The sequence below is a fragment of the Artemia franciscana genome, chromosome 3, assembly GCF_032884065.1.
Source record: "Artemia franciscana chromosome 3, ASM3288406v1, whole genome shotgun sequence".
Taxonomy (NCBI): Eukaryota; Metazoa; Arthropoda; class Branchiopoda; order Anostraca; family Artemiidae; genus Artemia; species Artemia franciscana.
In genome coordinates, this window is record NC_088865.1 from 27,391,220 (window position 1) to 27,418,860 (window position 27,641).

At 33.5% G+C, this 27,641-nt stretch overlaps 1 protein-coding gene across 1 annotated transcript in view; it reads left to right on the forward strand.

The window, feature by feature from the left end:
- The first annotated feature begins 5,539 nt into the window (after positions 1 to 5,539).
- Positions 5,540 to 27,641, forward strand: part of LOC136025104 (mitochondrial carrier homolog 2-like) — a 99,703-nt gene continuing 77,601 nt past the window's right edge. The window contains exons 1-2 of the mRNA XM_065700833.1: positions 5,540 to 5,732; positions 27,192 to 27,276. Of these exons, the coding sequence (XP_065556905.1) occupies positions 5,616 to 5,732; positions 27,192 to 27,276 (202 nt within the window). The 5' untranslated portion in view covers positions 5,540 to 5,615. The remainder of the gene's footprint in view (positions 5,733 to 27,191; positions 27,277 to 27,641) is intronic.

Consider the following 27,641-nt stretch of genomic DNA (forward strand, 5'->3'; position numbering starts at 1 on the left):
ATATCAACTATTTATTCTACGGCTTTTGTGATTCAGGGGTCATTCTTAATGAATTGGGCCAAAATTTAAGATTTAGTGTAAAGAGAGAGGTACTGACGAAGGAGCGAACCCTCTCATATGTGTAATAAAAACATGAGAATAAAAAATTCTTTACGTAAGCTAGTTTATAAGTTTCGTATATCTTTTACTAATAAAAAGATTCGTAGAAAATTAGAAGTTCTAGTTGCCTTTTTTATTAACAAAAAAATTGGAGGGCAACTAGGCTTCCTCCCCCGCTCTTTTTTTCTCAAAATCATTCGATAAAAATTATGAGAAAGCCATTTAGCCAAAAAAAAAAATATGCAAATTTCGTTTTAATTATTTCTCTGTGGAGAGCCAAAATCAAAACATGCATTGATTCAAAAACGTTTTTTACTGTTTTAAAAGAAAAGTTGAGAGAAAGAGTCAAACTTTAGCGTAAAGAGCAGGGCGTTGATGAGGAAGCAGCCCCTTTCATATACGAAGTAATTTCTGTTCGTTTTAAGTTTTAATGTCGCTACTTACTTTCAGTTGAAAAAACAGTTTTTATTTAATCAGAAATAGGAACGCATAACAAGGGTCCAACCCAGTATATGATATGTAACTTGGCCATGGGTGCGTTTCTTTACTTGTCCAATGGGATTTTTACTAATCGAGGTTTAACCCCTAAAAGATAGCAACAAATACTTGTCTGGCCACGTGTCACTGAAAACGGCAAGATTAATTGCGGGAATAACAACATTGGTCACGTGTAATTATTGCTTTAATGCTATGTGAAGTTCTGACAAGGAAGAGGCTGGGACTTCGGGCCTGTTTCTAATTTTACAGGCAAGTACACCTTCAGCAATTATTTCAGAGCTGGTTAGCCTAATACAATTTGTGTGGCCAGAAGTTTAATTGTAAGATTTCAAATTGTGGTTGTCATTTGCCTTTTTAAGTCATTCCATTCAAGATGCTTTGGATATTTTTTATTGTGATAAATTGTCTTAATGCTCTGAGAAGGGAAAACTATTTCAATTGCATAGGATAGGAACATTTTGGTAGGTTAATTAATTCAAAGTCTTAAATTAGCCAGGGAAGTGTGTTTTCACTAAAAAACTCCAATTATATAGCCCTGTTTTTGGCCACCTTGAGCCAGTATCCAGTTCCAGATTGTCATTTACACTAAATTTCACTTTTTCTGTTACCTATATATGTTTGTACCAGTTTTACCATTGGGTAAAACTGGTACAAACAGTATTACTGGCTTTCATATAGAGTGAATATACCACTTGATGCCTTTTTTAATGCTGTTTACAAATATAATAATTGCTTCTACTGCAAATTCAGATTTAAGCACTTTTTGACCTCTTAAAAATGAACTATATATGGGATCATTACAAATCTGTAATAGTTTAGAAACAAATTTGGGCTATATATTTGCACATCAGGGGGTGGGGGTAAATAATAGCATATATTAAATATGTAAACTAACCATTGCTGGAATTTTTTTTTATGTGTGTGCTGTTGCACTGGTGATTTCTCTTCTCATTAAAATTTGATGTGCATAAACACATTAAAAAAAAACAGCAATGGTTAGTTAACATATATAATATATGCTATGCTATACCCCCACCCCCGATGTGCAAATATATAGCCCAAATTTGTTTCTAAACTATTACAGATTTGTAATGACCCCATTTATAGGTCATTTTGAAGAGGTCAAGAGGTGAAAAAGTGCTTAAATCTGAATTTGCAGTAGAAGCAATTATTATATTTGTAAAGAGCATAAAAAAGGCATCAAGTGGTACATTCACTTTATATGAAAGCCAGTAATACTGTTTGCACCAGTTTTACCCTCATTTCTTGTTAATATTACTAAGGGGTCAGAGTTAAGCACTAGAGAAGTCATTGTTAAATAACATGTGCTTATGTATATATAGCTTTTTGCTACTTATTCTTCTCTGGTTATATAATGCTTGATGTGGTATAAGCCAAGAGAAGGACCTGTAGACCTATAGAAGAAAACCTGTTAAAAAAAGATGATTCTTTGTAATTTACATAATAATTATAGCTTTCTACATGCAGCCCTGCTCTACTTTAGCCCCAACCCTTCTAATATGGAAGCTGAAATTACATATTTTCTATTGATTCTGCCAATCTATCCCTCAACCCTAGTACCTGTTAATTGAGGCAACTGTGGCAAAATAAGAACTGGAAAAACAAGTAAAAGGTGGCAGAAAACATTGGAAATATATAATTTGGGCTATATATTTGCAAATTAGGCATGTTAGGGGTGAATTTCTTGTTGTTCATATTTTGATTTACAAATAAAGTGAATATACCACTTGATGCCTTTTTGTATGTTCTTTACAAATATAATAATTGCTTATTTTGCTAGTTCAAGTTTAAGCACTTTTTGACCTTACTTAACCTAACAAATTTTGGCAGTGAAAAACATACATTATTTTGTCAAAAATGACCAAAAACACATACCTTAATTGAAAATTTGGCATCAAAGAAGAAGAAATACAGCATAATATTGTAAAATTTATTAATCCAACTTAATTGTGGAAAATCAGTGCTCATAGATTATACAACATGTAAAAATGGATTAATAATGAAACAGTAAGTTTGAGACCAATGTTTTAAGCTTTTTTATACCCAAAAACTATTTGAGTATACTTTGGTCATTTTCAAGAGCTCAAAAACTTGTACTTGAAGCACTTATTATGTATGTAAAAAACATAAAAAGGCATCAAGGAGTATGTTCACTTTATTTGTAAATCAAACATATGAACAACAAAAAAATTACCAATTATTAGTGTAGCTGCACATTTTTCCCCTGGGTATGTAGGCTTAGTGGAAGGTCACTTATACCTGATCATGTCCCTACTGTTTTTACTTGGTTGAAAAAAATACAAAGAAAGTTCCTATTGAAAAGGAAAGAGATCAAAAGTGAGATTGAATTTGTCATAGCTTGGAGGTTTGCCCCTTCAGTCTGTTTAAAGAAAACAGATTCATAATTGAAGCTTTGTTCATTTCAATCTTAGGGATGATCTACATTTGTTACACTTAATTAAATGGTTGTAAAGGGATACTTTTATTTATTTGTCTTGTTTGTTTTCTACATAATTTTTTAAATCTTTAAATTGATATACATATCTTACAAATTAATTAGTCATATCATAGTTCCACTTGCAAGTTTTGACCTACTTTGTAACCCTGGTCTCAAAATTGCATATAAATTTATTGAAGCTAGGAAACATAGAACTCCTCTCTGTTTAAAAGAAAATGGATGGACATAAGTAGGTTTTTATACACTAAAGTCCTAGAGCCATGGAAATTAAAACAAAACAATGAAGATTATTCTGGACATGACATAAATATAACATTCACAAAGAAAAACCATTCACAAAATTTTACTTTTGTGCTCAGTTTTCAACCTGAGCAATTGCCCTAAATTTTTAAACCTTGCAAAACATTCACCAGCCAATTCTTATGACCTACACTGTTGTCTGTACATCAAAAATTCATTGAAAAGGGAGGACCACCTTACTGGCATTTCTTCCTTTGTACTTATATTTAATGGGTTTAAAAGAAAGCTCCTATGGCTAACTCAGAAGCCTAGTAAAGGACCAGGTAATCCTTTAGACAGGAAGTGCAATAGGAAGCTAGGGGCCAGTCATCCTATGCTTTTGCATGTCCTTCCTGCTTACTGACCCCAGATTTCTCTAGGTAACCTGTTAAGTTTGGGCCAATTCTGGCTGAACTTACAGAGTTACATCACTGACCTTCATCCCAAACCAAATAAACTGCTAATGCCAGAAATTAAACATGTGCCCTTTGGATAAAGGATTCTCAACCTAGAGTGCCAGCCACTTAGGAAGGAACACAAATGTCACCAGAGAACAAAAATTATTTGGAAAAAAGAAAATATTGAAAAAAAAAACAACTCAAGTCATAGTTGCTCATTGCTGTCCCACAAACAATATGTATTTCATTAAGACAAATAAATTTTTAAACAGGTATCAACAAAACTCCATCAGGGATTGTATTTACTTAAGGTACAATCAGCAATATTAATGCTTAGTTTTGTGATATTCTGGTCTTGAAATAATAAAAAAGTGAAATTATATGTTCTACTTGTTTTCCACAAGCCCATTTGAGAAAAATCATTTGTAACAACAATATACCCATGGTTGGCTCAGAATCTCTCTAAAATGCTTTAAACAGAAGGAATTTTAAAAACAATTATACTCATCAGCAAGAAAAATATTAACATAACTCTCTAAACTTGGCACTTTTTAAGACAATTTTTAGCAAAGTAAATGCAAAACCTTAATGGTGACCTATGTCATCTAAAAAAAACCATTAAAATGTGTCAAATGAATTTTGATGTAAGATGCCTCCAATACTTTCAGTTGAATTGTGAAATGAAGGGCCAGGTATTCCTTTACATTTTATACAATATATAAAAAGAAACAGTTCAAATTTTTTCACAAAAGAAGAAGCTTGATTTAAAAAAATATATGTATTTTTAACAGAAAGCAACTGACATCAATGAAATCAAATAAAACAAAAATTCATGGGGAATAAATAATATAAGCCATATATTTAACCTATAATGAGGTGGCATAAAAGATTATTTCTAGAATTAGAAAAAAAACAGTGTTATGGCTTAAAGTTCTGCTCAATCAACAGGAGTTGCCTAAGGCCAGAATATTTAAGAACTAAGGCCAGGGAAAAAGAAACTGATAACCAAAAAATAAGGCACCCAAAAATTTCAGGACCCTTTAGAGGGAAAAGAAGTAGAAGTAGGTACTTCAAAATACCTTCCTGGGACATACTTTAGCCTGTAGACACATCCCTGAAAGTTTCATTTTCATAGCCTAACCTCTTTCAAAGATAGCCAAAAGTAGCTAAAGTAAAATTTTACCCCTACTTTATCTTAAAAATCCAGTTTAAATAGCAATCTCAACAAATATAGACTATATAAAAGGCTATAGGTATTGGCCTAATCATTCTAAATTTTTTTCAACTAAAAATTATACGATGGTTTACAAACTAGGCCTGTTTGATATAATAACATTTGACTAACTCACCAATGTGATAGCTGCCTCCCTAAGAATCAACCTTTTTAATAACAAAAAAACTTTTCTTCTGACTCCTTATGAAGCTTAGCCTATGCAAGACAGGCCTAGAACACCAAAAACCCTTTAGATACTAAGGAATATGCATAATTTTACTTACAGGTCACTGAAAAGCTAAGATTATTTCTATTATTTACAGTTTCCTTGTCTTTTCTCTAGACTTAACGATTTCACATGTTTATCCATTTAAAAAAATATATAGCATTGACGTCACAATCCTCAAATAATCTTTTTATTTGGGGGTTATAAAGTGCCAGCCCACGGACAAGTAATCTTGAGCGTTTGTGGGGATAATCCGACTAACCTCTGACGTCATATGTGTCTAAAGAAACGCTTGGATTAATCAGATTAATAATCGGACAAGTAAAGAAACGCACCACATGATGCATCATCAGCGCTGTTGTTGTGATTAATTATCGGCAGAAAAGAAGAAAACAAAGAAAAACCATAAAAATACAGGAGAAGATGAGCAATAACAACAATAATAGTAGAAACGATGATGCAGCTTTGCGAGCTTTTTTGGAAAGAGGATTATTCACAGCAGCTACACATCCTTTTGAATATGCTAAAATTTTAATTCAGGTAGGCCAATATAGGCCAGGCTACTGTGTCTGCAGTCTATTCCTCTGGAATAATCTAGTAGGCTATAAGAAACAATCCATCTATGATTAACACTCTAACCACAGGAATAGCTTATCTGATACAGGAATAGCTTATCTGATTTGAAATTAAATTTAGAATAGCCTATTGCTTCCATAGAGTTTGCTACTAAAACAACCCAAATAGGGCCTACAGAGCACATTATAGGCCTAGTCATTAGTGAGTATGGAAACCTGAACTCTAAAGATTCACATGTTTACCATTATACACGATCTGGGGCTAACAATGGCTTGTAGGCTGTTTTCTATTTACAATTTACAGCCCAAAGTATAATTCTAGACAAGCTACTTTTTGATAACCTTGGAATGGGGTTAGGTTAGAAATATGAAATCTTAGGAAATGAAAATCTAGGGTCAAAAACATAGGCTACTCTGGGATGGTATTGCTGGTATTGCTACTCTGGGATGGTATTGCCATTGTTGAGCTACATGTACTTTTGTTTTTGCTTTGTTTATTAATTTTTTCTCTGTACTCCACTGTTTATGCTTTTGTATATTTGTGGGTAATAAATATTATTATTATAAGCTAGCCTACTATGTTAATCCTAGCATTATACCTTAGTTTTCAGTTTTGGTAAAATTCTAGTTAATTGACTTCTTGCTATCTCAGAAAGGGTTTAGGTTAGGAAAACAAAACTTTCAGGGATGAGTCTACAGACTAAACTGTGTCCTGGGAAGGTATTTTGAAGCAGCTACCTCCACTCCTTCTCCCTCTAGAGGGCCATGACCTCTGATCACCTTTAAAAATATATGTGTTATAAAAGCGAAACCTTGCAAAATAGATCTTCTGCTTAATTGAAGTACAACAAAATTGTTTTCAGCTTCATAACTTTGCTCAATACCATTTTATAAGGTTTTATTATAGGCTATGCAAATACATTTCCTAAATTTTGAAAAAAAAAACCATTGATATGGCTCAAAATTTTACTCAAATAGCCTAACAGGAATTGCATTTTCAGAACTAAAGGCAGAGAAAAAGCAACTAGTAACTGAAAATTAAGGTAAAATATTGTTTTGTCAAAATTTCAATAGGTATAGACCTGTCATGTAGGCAAATTTCAGGGCCCTCTAGAGGGAGAAGGAGTAGAGGTGGGTACTTTAAAATACCTTCCTGGCACACTTTAGCCTGTAGACCCATCCCTGAAAGTTTCAATTTCCTAACCTAAACCCTTTCTGAGATAGCAAGAAGTCAATTAAATAGAATTTTACCTCAGTCTTTTTTATCCCTTGCTTTAGTTTGAAAATTCAGTTTATTTGAGTAGAATTTTAAGCCATATCAGTTTTTTTTTCTAAACTTAACCAATATATTTATAGATATTTAGAACTTCATATATTGGGATTAAGTTATGTGAAGGATTAAGTAAAGCTATTCCTTCTGTCTCTCGAGACAGAAGGAATAGAGACAGGTACTTCTCTTTTCCAAGATAGCAAGAAGTAGCTTGTCTAGAATTTTACCAAAAGTAATACCTTTAGATTTGCTTTTGGTAATTGTTTATTTTCATCACAAGCCATCTAAAGTGGAAACTATGCTGCAAAACAGCATAGTTTCCATAATATAGCACATAGAAATGCTAATTCAAGAAGTGCATCCATTTCTGGTTGACCCTCCTCCATGAGGTAAACTAAAAATGTATAAAGTGGGTAGGGTTTTGAAGCCAAGGGAAAAGTTGGGGTTGTATAATATGAATGAATTTATATTTCAAATACCAATTCCAATTATCACTGCTAATTTTTCTATAGTAGGAAGTTGAAAGATAATTAAGAAACTCACACATGCATTAATGTTAATGTCCAAGATGGTTCACTTTCACTTTTGAGTTTAAACTAGCCAGCTGTTTCTGAACAAAACAAATGCCCAATTTTGCCCACAGATAATATTACCTATAGAGCAAAGCATATTAGTCCATCAGCCCTGCTGGCAGTAGGGGGAGGTCTGTATTCTGATTGGTTGAATTGTTAGCTGATGTTTATGATGTACTTTTTGCTGATTGGTTAAGCTTTGTTTGTAATGTCATGATGTTTCATCATTACAACCATATTTTTGCCAGGAATTGTGGTTAGTCAAGGGCAAGCCTCTGTGGTGTTAAAAGTTCAAAGGGAGGATATTTTTGTGAGTTTTTTTTTGAATTACTGTATATAGATAGATTGTGATGATTGCATATTGTTTTTATGTCATTATTCTTTCATATTGCCCAACCCCAACATTTCCATCAGCTTCTAAACCCTGCCCACTTTATGCATGTTTAGTTTTGTTGAAGGAGGATTTTAGAAAGCTAAAAAATGAATATGTTTCTTTAATAATGACAAAGAAACAATTTGCAGTCATGAGAATCTTGCTGTATACAGTAATATTTATTTTGACAGCTTGTGATGAAACTAAAGCTTTACCTTCCTTTTTTTATACTCTTCTCAAAATTCAGTAAAGCTGCATCAACATTTGGTGTTTTCTGGAAAACTGAGGCAGAAATCTGGGATGCATGTAGAAGTCTACACTGGTAAAAATTCAAAAATCTTAACTCAGCTGTATGATACACTTATGATAACTTTGGCCCCAGATCATAATTCAACAAACATAGATCAAAATTTCCTATTTCTGAACTAAATCTGAGATTCTCATATGTATGAATATTTGTGTGTCTATTTGACACAAAAATCTCTACACAGCTATGTTCACAAAGAACAGAAGAAAAAAAGAAAACAACATACACCAGTAATTAAAGGAATCAATTAAAGAATTAAAAAAAATGAAGAAAACATACAATAGCCTACCAATTAAAAAAACATAAATATAATCATCAAAGAACACCTTCCCATTGGGTCATGCCCATTCAAACAAACTGCATCATATTCCTAGCACTCATTCTTCAACAATTTGTGCACTGACAACTCTCCCCCTCACTTTCTCTAAAAACATTTCTTATACAAGAAATCACCCAATTAATATCATCCCTAGACAACTTAGCTATAAAATGGTCCTCAGTATTTGTACTGGTACAAATTACTAATAGGTTATGAGCTCTTAATTTATGCAGAACACAGCTTTCCCAGTTAGATTGTACAGGTGGTAGAATGGATATGTTTGAATTATGGTTGTAAAAATTTACTATTTTTGACACCAACATTGTTCTCTTCAATTTTTGTTTTTGGGAGGGGGGGGGGTCATTTTATGGGACTTCATTCTATTATAGTAGTCCCTCAAATACTGCACCCTGACCTTAATTTCTACAGCTTTTCTTTCTCCATAAACAATTTATTGAACAAATTATTTCTTCTTAATAACTCCTCTGATATAGCCATATGAGATTGAACTTTAAGTCATATTTTTCTGTAGGTCATCAAATATGTCCTTCCAAACCTCAATTAGTAAAGAAAGTTTCTTCATTTGGCCATTCTGAGAGTTTTTCAAGCTGCTTTATAAAGTTCCATGGGTTAATTTTCAAATTTAATGCTTTAAATTTATGTCAATTTATGCTTTGTAGCCTAAATGTCTGCTTAACTTTTTCAAATAGTCCTACAGTGTACCTCTAGGGACAGCCATGGCACTTACAAAGGATCTAATTGACAGCTTGCTGACTGGGACAGATAAAATGCTGCTTTTATAACTTGTAGATCTGAGCATCCTCTCTTCCTTTTCTCCTTGGTTGTACTTCTAACCATTTTGTTGTCAATCAAATTTACCTGAAAAAATTTTTACTTACAGTTCACTTACAAATCTGAGAGGGTTAAATATCACCATTATTAGTCAAGTCTTGGGCTCTCAGCTTACCTGCAACCTTAAAGTATGCTGCTTACTCAGCATTTATAAGCATGCCCCTTGCTCAAATGCCTTGGTGTGCTCAAACTTGTCCTAGATATAGTGGGCAAAACTGGGTATAACTCACCACAGCACCAAGCCACCTGAGGCCAACGCAGCTATACACTCTTCCATCCTAATCTATTTAAAGCCTCCCTCTTTGCACCTTCCTGTGAAGTTCCTATTTCCCTTAAATCTTTCTTTACAGCATCCTTCCACCCCAACCAGATACAACCTGCTTTCCATTTAGCCTTAGGTGGTTGACCAAAAATGACAATCTTTGGCAATCTGTCATCTTTCATTTCCAGAATGTTTCCTAGCCATCTCAACCTTTCTCTCATTATAGCTCTAGAAAGCAGGATCAAACTGTATTTTTTTGTACTGACTGTTAGAAACATGGTCAGTTAGCTGGCTACCCAGAACAATCCATAGACAATTTCTCTGAAAAATATCTTACAAATCCTCATCTACTTTTTGGAGTGCTAATGCTTCAGAACCATATTGTACCACTGTCATCACTGTAGCTTCCAACATTCTAATAATGGTTTGCAGATTTATTTTCCTATTCTTTCAACCTTTTTTCAACTGTAAAAAACACCCTGAGACATGGCTATTCTACTTTTAACATCTTCAGTGCTCTCACTGTCTTTACTAATAATACTACCAAGGGAAGTGAAGCTGTCCACTTGATCAATCTTTGTATTACCAAATGTCACCTTTTCATCTTGCCATATTCCTAGCCTTATTATTATTATTAATTTATTACCTGTCAAAAACAGAAAAGACAGATTATATAAAGAAAAAGAAAGAAAAGCACAAAAATTTAAATACACTTTCACTACAAATATTATGAAATAACACTAGTCCAGGGTTGGTTGGCACTTAAAACATTGTTACTAAATTTGGAGATTCTTCTCTCTATGACCATGGAAGGGTTGGTGACCTTATATTTCCTGGAGATGTTGCCATTGCTGTGCCACAAAGGGGGACGTAGGAGAAACTTAGCATATCTGTAAAATGCACTGCAAATGGCTTTCTTTTCGGTAGCTGTGAATATTTTCCAGAAGGGAACCAGAGCAAGCAGATGGGGGTAGTAAAAGCATTGTATAGCCAGACAAGGAGAGGACGGTTGAAACAATACTTATTGGCAACAAGTAATCCGTAAGATGCCTGTAGAGAACAGAGGTGGTTTGTCAGTGCTGAGCGTGTGTCCTTCAATGTAGAAGAAATAGGAAGGCCAAGATACGTAAGGGACTCAAGGCTTCATCAGAGTGTTGCCAATTTTAATGGAGAGGTTAATTAAAAGCTCATTTTTTGAACCATTGAAGAAAAGAAGTTCTGTTTTAGATTTGTTGAAGGAAAGTCCAATCTGCTTGTATGCCTCTGCGAGGGAGTTGTAATTTTGTTGAAATAAATATTAGTGACCTAGTCTTATTAACATTAATTTTTAAACCTATGTTAGCACCCTGAACTTGCAAAACCTGTAAAAGTCCATTCATTTTGCTCAAAGGTTCATCTAGGGTGCTTCAATCATCAGCATTATTTAAGTCTTGGTAAGTTTTTCCTCCCCATTTGATTCCATGTTCTACCATTGGCTTTCTTGTGCTCCTTAAGACAAAGTCCATCAAAATGATCCATATTAAGGACAATAGAACACAACCATGCTTAATTTCTGATTTAATATGAAACAAGCTGCTAACATCATTTCCTACATTTACCACAGAAGTGTTATCCTTGTTCATAGCACTAGTCACTTTAATGTATTTGTCTGGTATACCATTTAAGGATAATACCTTCAATAAAGCTCTTCCATCAACAGAGTTGAACACTTGCTCATAATCTATAAAACTGAGGACCAAATGTGTTTGATAACACAGGCACTCGCTCAATTATTAATCTAAGATTGAAAATTTCGTCAACACATCCTCTACCCTTTCTAAAACTGCACTGTTCTTCTCCTATCACTTTGTCTATAACATATGTTAGTCTAAAAAGTGTCATATTACTAAGTAGTTTGTTACCTACAGTAACCAGGCTAATACCTCAATAATTACCAAACTCACTCTTGTCACTTTTCTAGTACAGTGGTTTAATTAGGATTTTCCAAAAATTGCTAGGTACTTCCCCTTTTTCAAAAATCATTTTTTTTATTAAAAGCATTTCCTGTTAAATTATATAAGTAGTTTGTTACATACAGAGACCAGGCTGATGCCTCAATAATTACCAAAGTCACTCTTATCACCTTTCTTGTACAGTGGTTTAATTAAGATTTTCCTAAAATTGCTAGGTACTTCCCCTTTTTTGAAAATCATTTTTTAGTAAAAGCATTTCCTGATAAGTTATCCTTTATCAAGTATTTTTAATACAATAACTAGAAGTGGTTCATTCCCTAAGTGCTGGAAAAAAGGATACATTACACCCATACAGAAGAAAGGTGTTAGATTGGATTTTTATGGACTCCCACCAATTATCTTAACACAAATATTTTCTAAACTGTACAAGAGTTTCACAGCAGATTTGCTTGAAAAATAATCCTTGTACATATTGATGAACAATGACTTGGAAACTTGAAAGGTGTATCGATGACACATTACCTGGTCAGTCTCCTTAATCTATATATATAAAAATAAGTTGTCTGTCTGTCTGTGGATGTGTGGATGGATGTGTCAGGTGACGTCACCTGAAAAAACTGGATTAGGTGACGTCAAAACTGAAAAAACTAAAAAAAGGCAAAAACTACAAAAAAAAACTAAAAACTAATAAAAAAAATAAAAAAGCTAAAAAACTAAAAAAACTATAAAGGTAAAAACCAATAAAAAACTAAAAAAAAAACTGAAAAAACTAAAAAAAGGCAAAAACTACAAAAAAAAACTAAAAACTAATAAAAAAAGTAAAAAAGCTAAAAAACTAAAAAAACTAAAAAAACTAAAAAAAGGTAAAAAACTAAAAAAAATAAAAAATAAAAAAAAACTAAAAAAAAGGAAAAAACTGAAAAATAAGCTAAAATAAAGGTAAAAACCAATAAAAAACTAAAAAAAAAAGGAAAAAACTAATAAATGACGACACTCAAAGAGAAAGCGACCAGGACAAAAGGAATGTTCGATTAGCAATCAACAAAGCACCGGGACACAGGGAGTATAAATGACGACCAGGACATAAGTAAAAAAAAAAAAACTATCTATATATATAAAAATAAGTTGTCTGTGGATCTGTGGATCGTGGATCAGGTGACGTCACCTGAAAAAACTGGATCAGGTGACGTCAAAACTGAAAAAACTAAAAAAAGGCAAAAACTACAAAAAAAACTAAAAACTAATAAAAAAAATAAAAAAGCTAAAAAACTAAAAAAACTAAAAAAAGGCAAAAACTACAAAAAAAACTAATAAAAAAGCTAAAAAACTAAAAAAACTAAAAAAAAGGCAAAAACTACAAAAAAACTAAAAACTAATAAAAAAATAAAAAAGCTAAAAAACTAAAAAAACTAAAAAAAGGTAAAAAACTAAAAAATAAATAACGACCGGGACACAGGGACACAACTACAACGGGGACACCGGGGGAAACAGGGGGATATAAATGACGACCGGGACAAAAAAACTAAAAAGAAATAAAAACTAAAAACTAATAAAAAAAACTAAAAAATCTAAAAATCTAAATAAGCTAAAAAAGAAAAAAAAAGGAAAAAAATAAAGGAGAAAAACAAAACTAAAAAACGAATGTATATACAGACCGGGACACCGGGATACAAATGATGACCGGGACCCGGGACACAGGGAATATAAATGACGACCGGGACACAGGGACACAACTACAACGGGGACACCGGGGGAAACAGGGGGATAACCTGACAATCTATTTATATGCAAAGACAATGGGACAGCAAAGAATGTTGTATATTCGCAAGTTTTACGTAGTTAAAACCATATATATATATATATCTATATTCACAGGTGGGACATAGGGACACAACTACAATGGCGCGTAACTATTATGGCGCGTAACGACTTACGCGCGCGGGGGGGCTTGGGGGGGGCGCGAAGTGCCCCCACCAACTAGGTGTTGGGGTGGCGCGAAGCGCCACCCCAACAGCTAGTACTGAATATAAATTACTTGACAAGCCATATACCTGGCTCAGTTTCCTTTTAATTGACATCCAAAAAAATTTGGATATGGTTAGTCATAATGTTCTAGTTGAAAAATTACTGAATGAATTTAATGTACCCCATTTTCTAGTCAATATTTTTCTATCTTTTCTGTCAAATAGGAGTCAAGTTGTGAAGCATAAAAAGATTTATTATGATTCTCTGCCTATTTCTTATGGAGTTCTGAAGGGTATGCTTTTAGGTCCTTTACTGTTTTTGGTAATGATTTACAATCTTGCTAATGAATCAGCCAATTGATGGAAGTTTGTGGATGACATATCATTGCCCAAAAAGTGCAGAAGAAATATTAAGAGCAGTGCAATGAAAATTGTTAAAGACGTTGCAATTGAAGCAGTTCAGTCAAAAAATGAAAGTGAACCCCCATAAATCTCATGTTATGACCTTTAGTTTTCTTAAATCAAAGCCATCATTTATAACTCCAATACCTAATGAAATAGTTACAACAAAAACTAAACTCTTGGGGGTCACACTGACTAGCACAGCCCAAGGTGTTACTTTTTGTACCAATTTCAAAAATAATCTGCATCATAACCCATGCTTCTAATGTATACTCCCAGCCCCTTATTGTCCTCCAAAGACCCATTTACCCCAATCAAAAGTACAAAAAAAAAACAGTTTTAAATGCTATTAATGCAAGAACTGAGCACTACAGAAAGAGCTTTGTGCCAGCATTTGTTGAAATCATAAATAAATGAAATTTGTAATGCATCATGTTAATGTGTTATTTGTATTGTTAATGTCTTAGTTTTTTTTTGTTTCATTTTTATTTGACAGGCCAGTTGGATTCATCACTGTATGTTTTTTATAGTTTAATTATGAATTTACTAATGCCCTCATTTTTATTCATTTTACTTATATTACTTACTTTTACTTATTTTATTCACATTTTCCTTTTGTACTTATGCTTGTGTACTTAAGTACTCATTTTTATTCATTGTACTCATTTTATTTGACAGGCCAATTTGTTTTGTTGCTGTAGGTAATGTTTTAATATTTCACTTATCTACCTATGTTTTCATCTTTTTTTCTTCTTTGTATACAATGTAGGCTAGCTGACTGAGGGCAACAAATTCGGCAGTTTTAATATTGTGAGAGTTTGCTTGATAATAAAGTTCTATTCTATTCTATATTCATAATTTTTCAGTAACTATTTATAACCTCAGAACCACCATATTTAAGAAACTCATTTACCACAGTAAAAGCACCTGGTGGCTTATTATTTTTAATTCTTTTAGTATTGCTGTTAATTCTTCCTCACAAAACAAATCTTCCTTCACATCCAAGGTATCACAAACTTTTTTGTATTCTGCTATATCTTTTCCTGGAACTTTCCTGGTTTAGCATATTCTCAAAGTGTTTTACCCATTTCTCTTGAACTCTTTCTGATCAGTAATTGTGGCCCCGTTCCTATCTTTCACCAAGCATAAACTTGCCACAAATTTGGTGACACCATTGATTAGATCTACCTTCACTGAGTAAGCAGAGAAACTAGCAAAGATAATCAAAAAGCCTTTTGAAGATATGTATCCTCCAGTAAACCATCCAGATGCCTCATACCAGAGACTATCCTGCCAAGTGGGATAATATAACACTCACAACTGAAATAGCAATTGCACTTAGCCAATCTCTTTCAACAAACTTTGCAAGGAAGATACCTATGAGCAGCTTCCAAACATACCACCCAAACATCTTAATACCCCCATGCCCAAGATGCCACTCACTACTGAAAAGGTCCATAAACAGTTATCAAAGATCAATATAGATAATGCAAGAGCTCTTGATGGAATCCATCCAAGGCTCCTGAAAGAAATGGCAAATCAGATAGCCTCTCCATTAGCCAACATCTTTAAACTGTTGTTAAGGCCCCACAGATTAGGGATATGCTAACGTGCCTCCTATATTCAAAAGAAGGAAAGCATACAGATGCCAAAACAATAGCCCTGCTACTCTCTCTTACCTCTGTCCCTCTAAAATTATTGAAGGCATGGTAAATAATTTCATCATAAAACACATGACAACCAACATTCTTTTGCCTAAGTGTCAACACGGTTTAAGAAAAGGCAGGTCAATTGATACAAACCTGTTTGATGCCTATGATGAAATTACAAAGCTTGTTGATAAAGGGATTTCAGTTGATATTTTTCTACTTGACCAGGCTAAGGTTTGAGAAGGTCCTTCATTGTAGACTGAAGTTGAAACTAGAATGCCATCAATTAAATTAAATAGTTTATTAACTGGGTTACGGCGTTTCTGACAGACAGAAGAGGTTGTTTGTCTCTATTTATTCTATTTTAAACAGAAAACAGAGTAAGCCATAGGTTTGTCTTATTGCAAATAGACAATAAACAAGAACTGGACTCCTGGGTATTGACTGGTATCACGTTAACAAAAATAAATTCCTTAGGATAAACACACTACAAAATTACAAAAACATAACACATTACAGAACATTACAGAAATTAATGTAAAAAGGAAAGTTTTTTTGAGGTAAATAAAGAACAAAGTTGAAACTTAAAACAAATAAAATTTATTGCTTCACAGTCTATTTAACATATATAAACAAAACTAGTACAAATAAACCAATTAATAATATTTCCCTATGTTTGTAGGATTACAGAAAACTACTGCTTTACTGAAAACACAAAAACAAAGTATAAAAAACAAGAATCTTGCTTTATTAGTTACAAGTGAATACATAACCTGACAACAACAGACTAATTCATAAAGCTTTTCATAGTCTTACACCAGCTGTGGTATCGGCATGTAACTTTCAGTATACAATTAAAATTATCTTAAAACGTAAGCATCAAAATAAATACTTTTTTAATAACTGCAAAATCATTGAACCTCATACAGGGATTGATTTATTGGGTAATATTTTGGTCTCACCAGCTATAATACCAATAGTTAGTGATAAACAGTATTCAATTGTAAGAAATACAGTATAGTATTGGTCAAAATGAATATCAAATAAGCCATAATATGAACTCCAAAAATCTGGTAATTTCTCTCTATTCATCAGAGTTTCAAGTTATAATAAAAACTTTAAAGCTAATCTATAGTCATAATATTATCAAGATGATTTTACTTTGAACTTGTCTACAAACTAATCATGGTGTGTCCTTTTCAGAACCAAAACGATAGCTAATCAAAGCCCTCAGAATTCAGAAGTAAGTGTTGTAAATTATTCCCCAAGGTATATGTTTTTTTTTGGAAGGAATAATTCTATAGACTTCATTGAGGGCTCATTCTATTCTATTGGAAACTGAAAGTTCTTGTTCCCTTTTTAAGAGTCAACCGGGAATGGAAGGCAAGCTGTCCTTTCTGCCCTTTTTACCTAAAATCCACCCAATTGAATTTTTGAGATAGCTATTTTGTTAAAATAAGTCCAAAGATCAGATAAGAAATACAACAGAGTAAACAGAACCCTGGGGGCAAGTGTTGTATTCTGGGGGCATATAAGGTTTTTATGCAAGGGTTTGGAAAATAGTTCAAAGATCAGATAAGCCCAACCCCCACCCCCACTAAAAAAAACTTATGAACACTACTTTGTTCCAAAACCTAAGGGAACTGACCGTTAACCTTCTCTGCATTGCCTGACTTCCACCCCCTCCCCCAAAAAATGTTAACAATATTTTATTCCAAAGATTATGGCAACTCACCCCTGTTCCTCCATGGCCCAACCCCTTCCCCCCCCAAAAAAAAAATACAACAATTTATTAACAATATTTTGTTCCAAAGCTTTTGGGAGCTGACTCCTGGTCCTCCATGGCCTGATACCTCTCCCTACCTAAAAAATTATCAATGATTGATTAGTCGTGGGATCTGGCCCCTGGCCCTTCCTCAATGACCCCGAACCAAAAATTATGGGAAATCAGTTTATTAGCTCTTTCCCAAACTGTTCAAGACACCTAAATTTTATACTACAAACAAGAGTTTGGCTACTGCCCGTTTCCTTAAAGGTAAAAGCATAAGGCCTACTGCATAATTGGCACTTTACTAAAATGAATTATATTACAAATATTTTCTTTTGTACTTATTACAACATTGAAAATAAATTGAAAATTGAAGTGAAACCAGACCAGGATCCACCAATAGGCCCACTAGGCCCTCCAGCTTTAAATCCAGCCCCGAGTGAAATAAAATCTTTTGCTAGTGAGGTTTCACCAATTATATCATTATATATCAAATAATCAGTTGAATTTTATTTGTTCTTGCCAAGACTGTTAATTTGTTTTGGAATAAAGAATTATTTTGAAATAGAGAATTTTGAAGAACTTGAAACTTTGGCAATAAAAAGCAAACACAAATTAATAAAAAATCTTTCTAAAGAAGAAGTTTTTTTAAAGAAAAGTAAAATCCATATTAAACTTCAGATCAGAAGAAGTAGAAACCTGCAATAACTGAAACTCCAAACAATCAGGAATTACTATTAAAGGATAAATGAAACCCAAAACGAACAGAAATTAAATAAACAATCATAGAAAAAAATATGCAAAAGGTACTAATATAAATGAATAAATAAATCTTAAAAAGTCTAAAGTTTAAATTGAGCACTAAACACCGAAAAAAACTTAGACACACAGGTGTTGAATTGCAATAAACAAGAAAAAGTTGGAAAGTAACCTGACAACTAGAAAAATATCACAAAATAAAAATGCAAATTTGTTTTTAGTGCTATGATTTCTCTATACAAATTACAAATAGTTTTATTCTGTCTATTAAATAGTAAAAAAGGTAAATAATAGGGATTAATAAATATAATGATAAGTAAACCTTCTTTGAAGATACAACTTTGATTGGTTCCAGAACCATATGCCCACGCTTTTCCAACTACTAAGTGACAAAAGGGCTGGGGTTCAGGGCGCAATTTAAAAAAAATTGTTTGGAACGTTTCACAGTTCCCAAAAAAATTCACAGTAATAGTAAATTAGCAGAAAAATAGACATATATAAGGCACACAACCATAATTGAAAAAAAAAGCCGAATTAAGGAATTGAATCCTTAGCATTTGGTTCAGTTACTTACAGCCCTTTTCCCAGGGATTATGGAGGGTTATGTCATCACCAAAAACAGTTATTGGACCTTATTCAGAAAATAAATTTGTTATTGGCTATTATAAAACATTGAATTAATTAAAGTTTCTATTAAAAAGAGTAAGAGCATTAACATGTATTTGGTAAAGCTGAACTTTTGCAAACAGGAAGAGGGGAAGGGGTAAGTCAAGGAATAGTAGTTTGGAATTTCAAAATTCAATTATTTGTTATTTTACCAATTTCTTGCTCTTAAGAACATTCAATATCTTAAAAATCATTTTCGAGCCTCAACGTTGGCTGACCGTGTTAAATAGTTTATAGTGAATTCTCCCCACAGACTAATAAAATTTACTCAGGGGACTGGGAGGGTAGAATACGGGACAGATTCTTGTAAGTATCCAGTTAAAGCTTTTGAACCATAACTATTATAATGGTGCCGTTTTATACTTCCAAGCTTTTCCACTGAAGAAGTAGTACCAAAAGTGCTCTTTTTAGTGCTATATGGCACTTATGGATGGTTAAACTAATAAAAAGCATATAGATATGAGCAATTGCTTTCAAATGAGCAATTATACATTTCTCTAAGAAGTTCATTTAGCCCAATAGCCCCAGCTTTTCCACTTGAAACATTGCACCAATAGTGCCTTCTTTAGTGCCATTTGGCACCTGCAGATGGCGTAATTTATAGGCAAAACGTAGATATGAGAAATCGCTTTTATATGAGTTATTTAACATCTGTCCATGATGTTTTGGTAGCCCACTAGCCCCACTACTTGAGAAATGGAGCAAAAAGTGCCATTTTAGTCCTGTTTGGTATTTAAAGATGGCGTAATTTGTAAAAAGCGCGTAGATATGATAAATAGCTTTTGAGTGAGCCACTAAGCATCTATCTATGATGTTCTGGTAAACCACTAGCCCTGAAAAAAAAGAAAAAAGAAGGAGACAGATCAGTGCTACCCATGCAAAAAAGTGATTTATTTGTTGTTCAAGGTGGGGGGCTGTAATTTCCTTTTATTGGGTTATCGACTATGCTGATTCCAATGGTACAGTTTTCTTTTTGATATGACACCATTTTCGAGAGTTTTCGTTTTTTTTTTTTTCGAAATCACCATGAATTTCTTTTTGCAATTAACTTTTACTTTTATGACAAACCGAAATAATGTAGTAATATAAAAAATATAATATAATAAATAATAATATATAAATATGATATAAATATAATATATAAATATATATATCATATATATATATATGTATAAATATATAAATATAAATAACGACGAAGACCACACTGCCTTTCCATCACAAACACCAAAAACAAGAAGAACAATAGGGAATTTCTCAAGACAGTTCATTTTAGTTTTATTGATTTTATCCTCTTGTAAGTTGTTTTTTCTTATTTGTATTGCTGAGGACAGCCCTTGGACATAGGGCCGAAATATTCATTCTAATTTGTTTCCCACTGTCTTGAGAAATTCCCTAGTGTTCTTCTTGTTTTTGGTGTTTTTATAAATATAATAAAAACATATACAAATATAAATAATAGTTACCATTCCTGAATCAGTGTAAGATGGCATTTTTTTTTCAGTATGGGCTGTTATTTGCTTCTTACTAGGTTGCAGCTACCACTGCAACCATGATAAGCGAAAACATCAGAATGCACAAAGAGACAAATTAATGATACTCTTCGTAGTGGTACTGAGTAAAACAGACCATACAAATGTGAATACTGCACAGATGTGCAGTATTCAGCTATTAGCCATGCCATTGTCTTATACAGTGTAGTAAAGCTTCATAGAATAAACTTTCTAAACATTCTTTTGATACAAAGCAAAGTAGTTTGCTTTACATGATAAGCTGATGCCTGTTTACCAAACCTCAATTTATCATCAAAAACAATACCAAGGTCCTTAATAGAATCAGCAGAACGTATCACTACACCACAAGTGGAATACTAGTGTGCTTCTGCATTCACTAAATAATTCACTTCATGCCATTTACCCTGATTAATAAATATTGAATTTAAATTACACCAATTAACTAACACATTTAAATCATCATGCAGAAGAGCCACATCAACTGGGGAAGATATGCTCCTATAAAGCTACATCATCTGTAAATATTTTGAATTTTGCTTTATTGAATTACCTATGGCAAGTCATCAATAAATATAAATATAGAAAACAAAACTGGTCCCAAGCAACTACCCAGAAGGACTATACCCAAAACTCTACACCGGTTAGGTAACACCTTGTCAACCTTAACATTCTGTGCCCTATCATGAGGAAATCTGTAATCCGAGCCAGATATCTCAATGTAATCCCATAATTTAGGCATTTTTTTCTGCAGCAGAGGTATTGAAACTTTGTCAAATGCCTTACAATAATCAACATAAACACAATAAAACTTTTGAACTAAGTCAGCCATCATTTGAAAATCTTTGATTAGTTTGCTTTACATTATGCAGCTAATACCTGTTTATCAAACCGAAATTGATCGTCTAAACCAATACCAAGGTCCTTAATAGAATCAATAGAACATATCACTACATCACCAATGGAATTCTGGTATGCTACTGCATTCACTAATTATTTCGCCTGATGATATTTTCCCTAATGAATAAATATTGAATTTAAATTTCACCAATTAACCAATGCATTTAAATCAATGTTTAGAAGAGCCACATCAATTGGGTTAGATATGCCCCTATTAAGCTTTACACCCACTGAAAACATTTTGATTTTGCTATATTGAATTGCCTGTGGCAAATCATTCATTAATATCCAAAACAAATCGTATGAAACCAAAAAAGAAAATAATAAATGAAAAGCAAAAAATCAAATAGGTGAAAAAACGAGGATTTTGTCGGCCAGTAGCAAAATATGAAGACGAAAATCAAGCAAATATTTTGACAAGGACCTCCGGCAAGTCGTCCTCAGTGCTCAAAAAAAAAGAAAGAAAACAAAAACAAAATCTAACCTTCTGAAGTGATCTCTGCAAGAGGAAAAGAGCCACCGAATAAAAAAGAAACAACCAGAGATCAATGAAAGAGAATTTACCAATTAGATCGAATAAGTATCATTTGCCTTGCAACAGATTTTTCTGTCTACAATTTCGGTTTTCACTGGATATGCGGGCAGGTTGTCTTAAATTAGACTGGACAAAAATATTGATAGTCTTTTAATATTAAGTTTTTATAAATTGGGCTTAAGATATTTCAAATTTAATCTGATCTGGTCCCTGATACGCCTGCCAAATTTCATCGTCCTAGCTTATCTGGAAGTGCCTAAACTGGCAAGACCGGGACTGACAGACCGACAGACCTACAGAATTTGCGATCGCTCCTTACTACAGTTCGTTACCACGAACTGTTTGATACCAAGTGCCATACAAAGTAATTTTTCTCTGGGGACGGAATATTTGGTTGAAGGTTGGCTTCAGTATGACCTATTTTGGAAAAGGGCTATTTCCCGGCTTTGGGCAAGCCATGGGTGGAAGTAGTTACAGGCCCTACTAAACTGAAGGAAAACTCGACTTTCTTAAAACTTGAAACACCCTCCCCCTCGCCCTATTTTAGATAGGCCTTGTAATATCAGATTTCGATATAAGCCCTAATCCTAGTCATCTTTGCTCTAGCTTTCATTTGGATCCGTTGCTCCATTCGCAAGTTATACTAAATTAAACCAAAAGCTTGACTTTTTCAGCACTTAAAACCCACTCCCCCTCGTTCTATTTGTGCTAGGGTTTTCATCTCAAAACTTGATGCCTGTCACGGTCTTAGGCACCTCTGGTTCAATCTTCACTGAGATCCATCAATCTCTCACAAGCTACACTGAATTAAATGAAAAACTCAACTTTTAATTCAACTTGGGTCTCCATCCCAGAGCTCAGTGCATGTCATACTCTTAGACATCTTTATTCAATTTTCATCAAAATTCATCTCCATATGCAAGTTACAGTGAATTAAATGAAAAACTCGAATCTTTTTTAACACTTAAAGCCCCAACACCCTAATTAAGCTCAATTTCAATACAAATCTGACTGGTGGTTCTCCCGCTATACTCGATTTCACTAACGGGCGGACAGACAGACAAATCTCAAAAACCTATCTTGATAGATATTTTCCACTATCAAAATAGGTGATGATACCTGGATGATGATATGCCATTGTTTTCCTTTTTTTTTGGATCCAATTAGCCAAGATGGCTACCTAAGACGTTGCAAAATCCGTCCTTCCGTCTGTCTGTCTGTCCGTCCTTCTGTGTAATCACGTATAGGAGGAGAAACGCTGGTTGGATTTGGATGAAACTTTTGATGGCCAGATTTGGTGCCAAGGATCATGAGACACATCAAGTTGAAAGATGAAGATGCTAGCTCAAATAAAAGAGGGGGGAGAGGGCTTTACATGCTAAAAACAGTTTCGTTGAATTCAGAGTAACTTGCGACTGGAGTGATGGATCTGACTGAAAATTGAACCAAAGAGGCCTAAGACCATGACACATATCAAGTTTTGAGATAAAGACCCTAGCTCAAATTTAACAAGGGAGAGTGGGTTTTAATTCCTGAAAAATTTAAGTTTTCTGTTTAATTTAGTATAACTTGCAAATGGAGTAACGGATCCGAATGAAAACTAGACCAAAGATGCCTAGGATCAGGACTCATAATAAGTTCTGGTATCACAAATTCTATCTCAAATAGGGCGAGGGTAAGAGGGTTTCAAGTCTTAAGAAAGTTGAGTTTTCCTTTAATTTAGTAGGGCCTATAACTTATGAATGAAGTGACAAATCTGAAGTAAGATTCGTCTGAATACCTGAATTTGCTGGAACGAATTGACAAAATACCACTGCATTGTATCCAGCTAGAATTTCCTAGACTTGTATATTGCCGACAACATTTAGATGGGCAAAGATTCATAGCTTCAGTAGTTTTACCAATAATATAGTTCTGAAGATGATGAAATGGTAGAAATCTGGTTCAGTTGACGAGATGACAAAACTTAAACACTAATGTCAGAAATATAAGCCCAAATGGACTACAGTATGCAACATTTAGCACAAAACAAGGGATTTTAGCTCACTGTTGACCAGTGAACTGTGGAATAATTTCAATTTTCTTTGTTATATAACTTTTAAACAAAAATTAAACCAAGTGTTAATCATACTATAATTTTTTCGTCATAAACAAATACCTTATTTCATATCCAAAAATAGGGCATGGAGCTATATCTGAGTTTACTTTAAATCTAAAGGATGATGTTTTCTTGTACATTGCCAAAGCACAGACACACAAAAGCTATATCTGAGTTTGCTCTAAATCTAAAGGTGATGTTTTCTTGTACATTGCCAAAGCCCACACACACAAAATTTTTGTGTCAAAGGTAAAGTATTTGAAAAACAAGTACATTAAAAGTATCTTAAGTAATAAGTATTTCGTAATCTTACTTAAGTATCAAGTAATAAGTACACCCTAGAGTTTTTACTTAAGTACAAGTACAAGTAATGGAAAATTTTACTTAAGTAGTACTTCAAGTAAAAGTACTTCAAGTAAGTGACAGCACTGATAGCAATTGAATCTGTTTCTATATCAATTGCCAATTTGCTACCCCTCCCGGGTTCTATGGCTATTTCTGTATACCCTTATCTCTAATTATTTGCTCTACTACTATCTGTATGGGGAGGTAGTAGATGGTCACTGTGTTTAGAGTTTAAAGCCGCTAAGGATTCAACATAGCCTGACCGGTTGAGTAATTCCGCAGAAGGTGGCCCTTGACCCTCTTCGCCCCTTTTAACTTCACGAAATGTCTCCCCGAATCTCACACGATTTTGCTCTGTTTCATGGTTAACATCATTTTTGTTTCCTTTGGGATTTATTGATAGCTGATCAGACTTTTTCATCACTTCATCGATTTGCACATCTGTTTCCACTAAAGTAATAGCCGATAATATTAACCTTATAGTTAATATAACCTTATAGTCAATATTATAGTCATATAATATTAACATTATGGTATACCTTGCGTAAGTGTATGCAATGTACTTTTTGTTTTGTTTCTTCGCTTCTGTTTTTGCCTCAATGTAAGCATATCGACCGAAAAATCTTACCATACCGACAAGCCCTCAGGGCAAGAGTTGTAAGTTATGTCCTGGGGGTATAGAAGGTTTATATAGAAAGGTAATCGTATAAACTTTAGAGGGAGCTCATTGGATTCCTAATCAGAAGTTGTAGTGCCCAGAGTGAATCTTTAGACTCAGAGTGATCAGAGGGTGGATACCCCCACACCGAGTATTTTTCCGAAATGTATATGATAGGAATTTTGAGATGGCTATTTGTTGTCGTAGAAACTTCGGAAACAGCTCATTCGATTGGAAATTGAAAGGACTAGTGCCCTTTTAATAGTCAAAAGTGATTGGAGGACAATTAATACACCTCCCTCGTCCATCATTTCCCCAAACACATCCAGTCAAAATTTTGAGATAGTCATTTTTTAGCGTAAATGAAAGAATCGGAATATCTATGAGATTGACCCCCCCCCCGCACAGTCTTCAGGGCAAGGTAAGGTATATATACAAAGGGTGATTGTATACACCTCGGAGGGGCCTGGTTGGATTGGTAATCAGAATTTCTAGGGCTCTTCTAAGATTAAAATATAAAACCGCGAAGAAAGGATAAAACAAGGACAATAAACAGTTAGTATAAAAAATGTTTTCGCTCGATGTCTATTGCCATCGTTTTATCCTTTCTTCGGGATTTTATGTTTTATCATGATTAGCCAGTTTGGTCTCAGTAATTATTTACTTTTTAGGATTCCAAGTGATTGGAGGGTGGATAACCCCCACCCCAAACCTCGTATTTTCCTATAATGCATCTAACAGAAATTTTGAGATGGCCATTTGTCATTGTAGAAACTTCGAAAAGGCCCATTCGATTGAAAATTGAAAGGGCTAGTGCTCTTTGTATTTGTCAAAAGTGGTTGGAGGGCAACAAGTTCCCCCCACGCAAATCGGTTTCCAAAACATATCAAATCAAAATTTTAGGATTGGCATTTTTTTCAGTGTATTTGAAAAGTCTGGAAATTGTCTCTTTAATAATTCCCATGCTTTTTCAAGACCAGAACATAATTTGCACTTTACTGAAAAAAGAAGAAAAATGGCTGTGGATTGTTAGTTTAGTATACATGCAATTACTGTTAGTTTAGTAATTACATACTGCAATTACTACTTCTGCTCTTACAACTTAAATAAATGAAAAGAATGCATGTGTATCCAGGTTGTCAAAAAGCATAGATAAAATCTTTTCGGAATGATATTAAGTTTTATTCTTCATGTCAACTTCAAAAGCTACAAAATTAAATTAAAAAATGCTGTTTGTGTCATGATTGAAAGTTGTTGAAAAAGTTTCTCCAACATACAAATAGCAAACCATACTATGAATTCTTATAGAAGAAAATTGAAGAGATATACAATATTTTTTTTCAATGAAAAAGACTATGTCAATAAAAAAAACAAAGAGAAATTATTTAAAAAAGAATGAGCAAAAATAAAGTCAAATAATCTTCCAAGCGTAAAACTATAACAAATAACCATCAACACATAAATGAAACTCAAAATGAACAGGAATTACCATATATAGCCGAGTTAAGCTCAGATTGAGCAAAAATTAACATGAGTAGGGCGGACAACCTCTATGCCTTCTCAAGACCATTGAAAACAAAATATGTTCCAAGTATTTTCATATTTCTTACTTTCATGAATTAAAAATTATCAAAACCTTAACGAAGAAATGACAGTATATTTCAATTTAACTGACAATCCACGGTCGTTTTTTTTTTGTTAGTAAAGTGCAAATTGTGTTCTGGTCTTGAGAAGGCATAGGTTTGGTCAGCCCTACTCATGTTAATTTTTGCCCTTTTTGAGTTTGACTCGGGTATTTATTGTCATTTCTGTTCATTTTCGGTTTCACTTATCTATTGATAGTGATTTTTGGTAGTTTTACGCTTGGAAGATTATTTGCCTTTTGTTTCGCTCATTCTTGGCTTGATGGAGCTCTTTACTTTTCTTTTGAAAAACTAGTCTTATGGAAAAAGTTTTTTAAATTAATAGCCAAAAAAGAAAGAACCTTAGGATATTCCGTTGTAGATAAAGAGAAGGAAAATGATACTTTACTGCTTGTCATGTGTGTGATAAGAAAGAGGCAACCAGTTTCACTAGGAAAAACTCGTTGGATTCAGTGACAGGTCCTCAACTAAAATGTTTTGATTGTTTCTCCCAGGAATATTTAGGTTCTTTAAATGTACTTCTTGAGGCTTAACACCACCCCTATCATAAAAGCCACTACCTCCTTTGGAATTTAAACCTGTTTCCAATTTTGTTTATTTTCATATTTTTTCTTTTCAGATTGGATATGAGCCCTTAGAGCCAGTGTCAGGAAGAACACTTCTTGGACGTGTAACACTCTTTTATCCCAATATATTCAAATACAGTAAGAATAACTCATATATTTGCTTCTCTATGACATCCCTCCTCTCCATGCGAAGATCCTGATGCTACTAAAATTGAATCTCAAATACACTTCTTTAATTATGGCTTGTATAGTTCACTAATTAAAAATTCAAATTTTTCCGATGGCAGAAAAGACTAAAATTGAAACTGAAAACAAGTAAAATTATTCCTATCCTGCCATATTTGCAGAAATATGCAAAATTGGCTGTTTATCAAAACAAATCCAACGGAAACAAAAAAAAATTATATCTATTGGTTTGAATAGGGACTGTCGTAATTGCTAGAGACTTGCAAAAGGCGAAATGTTTATAATGTAATAAGAAAAGAAGAAAAAGGTGAAGTGTT